We start from the raw sequence: 2,527 nt of genomic DNA on the forward strand, positions 1-2,527 counted from the left end.
TTCAACTTGAAAACAGTGCGTTTTATCAAAATTTCACTAAAGTACTTTTTGATTGCAAATTTGATTTTACATCGGAAAATGAAGTTGAAAAATTTTTGCGACCAATATTTCGGTTTTTCAAAAAAATCAGTATTGATTAAAAAATTTATAACTCGGTCAAAGTTTTTTTGCACAACCTGGAATATTTTGAAAAGTTGGCATTTGATGTCTTCTAAAACATATTAAAAAATAGTGTTCTTTGCAAATCAAGTTTTAGTGACAAAAAGTTAAATAAAAAATCACCAATTTTTTTTTACCTTGTATCATTTTTTTCAGTGTAGTCCGTATCCATACCTACAACTTTACCGAAGACACCAAATCGATCCGAAAAATCCTTCAAAAGATACAGATTTTTGAATTTTCATTTATTATTTTTGTATGGACAGCTGCCAAATTTGTATGGAAATTTATATGGACAAACAAATGATGCAAAATGGCTTCTTTGGGCATACCAAAGGCACCAAAAAAGTTTCAGTCGGAATTATAAATACAAATAAAATTGAATGACCGAAATCTGCTAAATGAAAAAAAATCAAACCATCCACATTAACGACCCCCGGGTCTTTTGTGGTCTCTATTGCAAGTTTCTGCTCGAACCTAGGAGTCCGAAGGCTTGAATGGGGAGAGCACCCAAACCTCTTTCTACTCCAAGGAACCTTCCACCCCAGTGTTTGAACTGACGACCTTTGGATTGGGAGTCCAACCGCCGCCAGCGATTCCACCGGAGTAGGCTTGGTTTGGTGTGTTGTTTGTACTTATGGCATGGAGACGACTCCTACACCTGGAATAACTTAACGGCCTAACAACCAAGGCCGGGACCGACATTTTACTTCCTCATCCGATGGAAGGTTGAAGCAGATGGGAATCGAACCCAGAATCATCCGCTTACAAAGCGGACAGCGTAACCATTCGGCCACGCACTGCCACGCTAAATGAGTAATTCCCAAATAAAACAGATGACTTCACTGCGTCCAAAAGCAATTCAATCGAGCTGTACCTCTACGTTGATTACAACACCTGAATAGAGCGATAAGCTGTTTAAAATATCAATTCAGATAAAAGGGCTCGGGTACTCGGTTATCTCTGCATGACACAGCCAAATATTGAAACCATTTACTGCTGCAAATTCAAATTCTGATGGTTCCGAAGCAGCGCAGGTGTACTTCATTTGAGCCCTTTTATCTTGTACTAAAAATGTGGTTTTGCCAGCACCTGCAAATGATTACCAGCTCCGCACTGATAAGGGACAATTTGGTCGGCTACCGTGGTTGCGTATAAAACCGCCCTCACCCTTCCAAGGGTTCAGTATCAGTTGACCAGTTGCAGCTTAATCACTCCAGATTCACCATGAACGGACTAATCCTCACTTTGGTGGTTGCCCTCGCTGGGGTTCACGTGGCACGTGGTCAAGAGGTGGAACCTCCAGCGCCGAACTCGCCGTTCCAGGCCTCGTTGCGTTCCATGCCGGCCCGGAACCACTTCTGCAGCGCCGTCATCATCTCGAACCAGTGGCTGCTGACGGCTGCCCACTGCGTCCAGGGTCGTACGGCGGCCAGCTTGAAGGTCGTGGTCGGAAGTTACACCTTGGATCCGCAGGGAACCGAGTACGAAGTGGCGGAATTTGTAAAGTACCCGTCGTTCAACCCCATTTACTACGAGCATGATATCGCACTGCTGAGGACCGCCACCCCGATCGTGATGAACGCCGATGTCCGGGTTATTCCGCTGCCGAGTGGTGACGCCCCGGCTGGAGAGTTGGTCATCCTGTCCGGATGGCGCTCGGATGTAAGGCTGTGAGTTTAAAATCGAAGCACAAACTGATCAACCCTTTCTTCCAGATCCTCGATGAAGTCCCCAACGACATGATGATGGCCCGGATGGTGACCATCGACAACACCGAGTGCGAGCAGATGCACGAGGCCGGAGATTCGCACGTGAATATCTACCCGACGAACGTGTGTGCCCGGCCCCGGATGGCGGGTTGCTACTGTATCATCGACTCAGGAGCTCCGCTCGCTTCGGAGAACGACGTTCTGATTGGAGTGTTTTCCATCTCGGCCGGATGTGGCCGAATGCTGCCGGCTGTGTACTCCCGCGTGCACGCTTATCGCGGATGGATCACCTCGGTGTCGGGAGTCTAATGGCAACCGGAGTACCTCTGTCAACTGTTTATCGGATCGTAATCTGACCCAACTACCACTTCTTCTAAATTTTAGGACACTTTTGTTTTACAATTCCCACTCACAATTCACATTGATAATGTGCAATAAACTCAATTGAAATTAAAGATATTTTTTTCTGATCAAGCAGTGCTGCCAGTTAATTATAAAAGACATCTGAAAGAGCTAAAACTAGCGCCACAAACTTGTGTATCCTATTAATCTTAAGCTGTTAAGTGTGCGTTTGTTACTTGTCACCTGGATTAGCACAAGACCTTATTCCACACTTACAGAGGGAGAACTCTAGGCGTTGCTGGTGACATATCGTT

General features: G+C 45.2%; 1 protein-coding gene across 1 annotated transcript; it reads left to right on the forward strand.

The window, feature by feature from the left end:
* Positions 1–1,339: 1,339 nt before the first annotated feature.
* On the forward strand, positions 1,340–2,195 carry LOC120429587 (trypsin-7-like). The gene is made up of 2 exons (XM_039594624.2): positions 1,340–1,824; positions 1,878–2,195. The coding sequence occupies exons 1-2, from the start codon at positions 1,387–1,389 to the stop codon at positions 2,178–2,180; spliced, it is 741 nt and encodes a 246-aa protein (XP_039450558.1). The 5' UTR covers positions 1,340–1,386; the 3' UTR covers positions 2,181–2,195.
* The last annotated feature ends 332 nt before the right edge of the window (positions 2,196–2,527 follow it).

Source organism: Culex pipiens, chromosome 2 (assembly GCF_016801865.2).
Source record: "Culex pipiens pallens isolate TS chromosome 2, TS_CPP_V2, whole genome shotgun sequence".
Classification (NCBI taxonomy): Eukaryota; Metazoa; Arthropoda; class Insecta; order Diptera; family Culicidae; genus Culex; species Culex pipiens.

Coding starts and splice junctions, on each gene's coding strand:
- LOC120429587 (XM_039594624.2), top strand. CDS start 1,387: ATGAACGGACTAATCCTCACTTTGGTGGTTGCCCTCGCTGGGGTTCAC. Junction 1,825..1,877: donor TGTCCGGATGGCGCTCGGAT/GTAAGGCTGTGA, acceptor CCTTTCTTCCAG/ATCCTCGATGAAGTCCCCAA.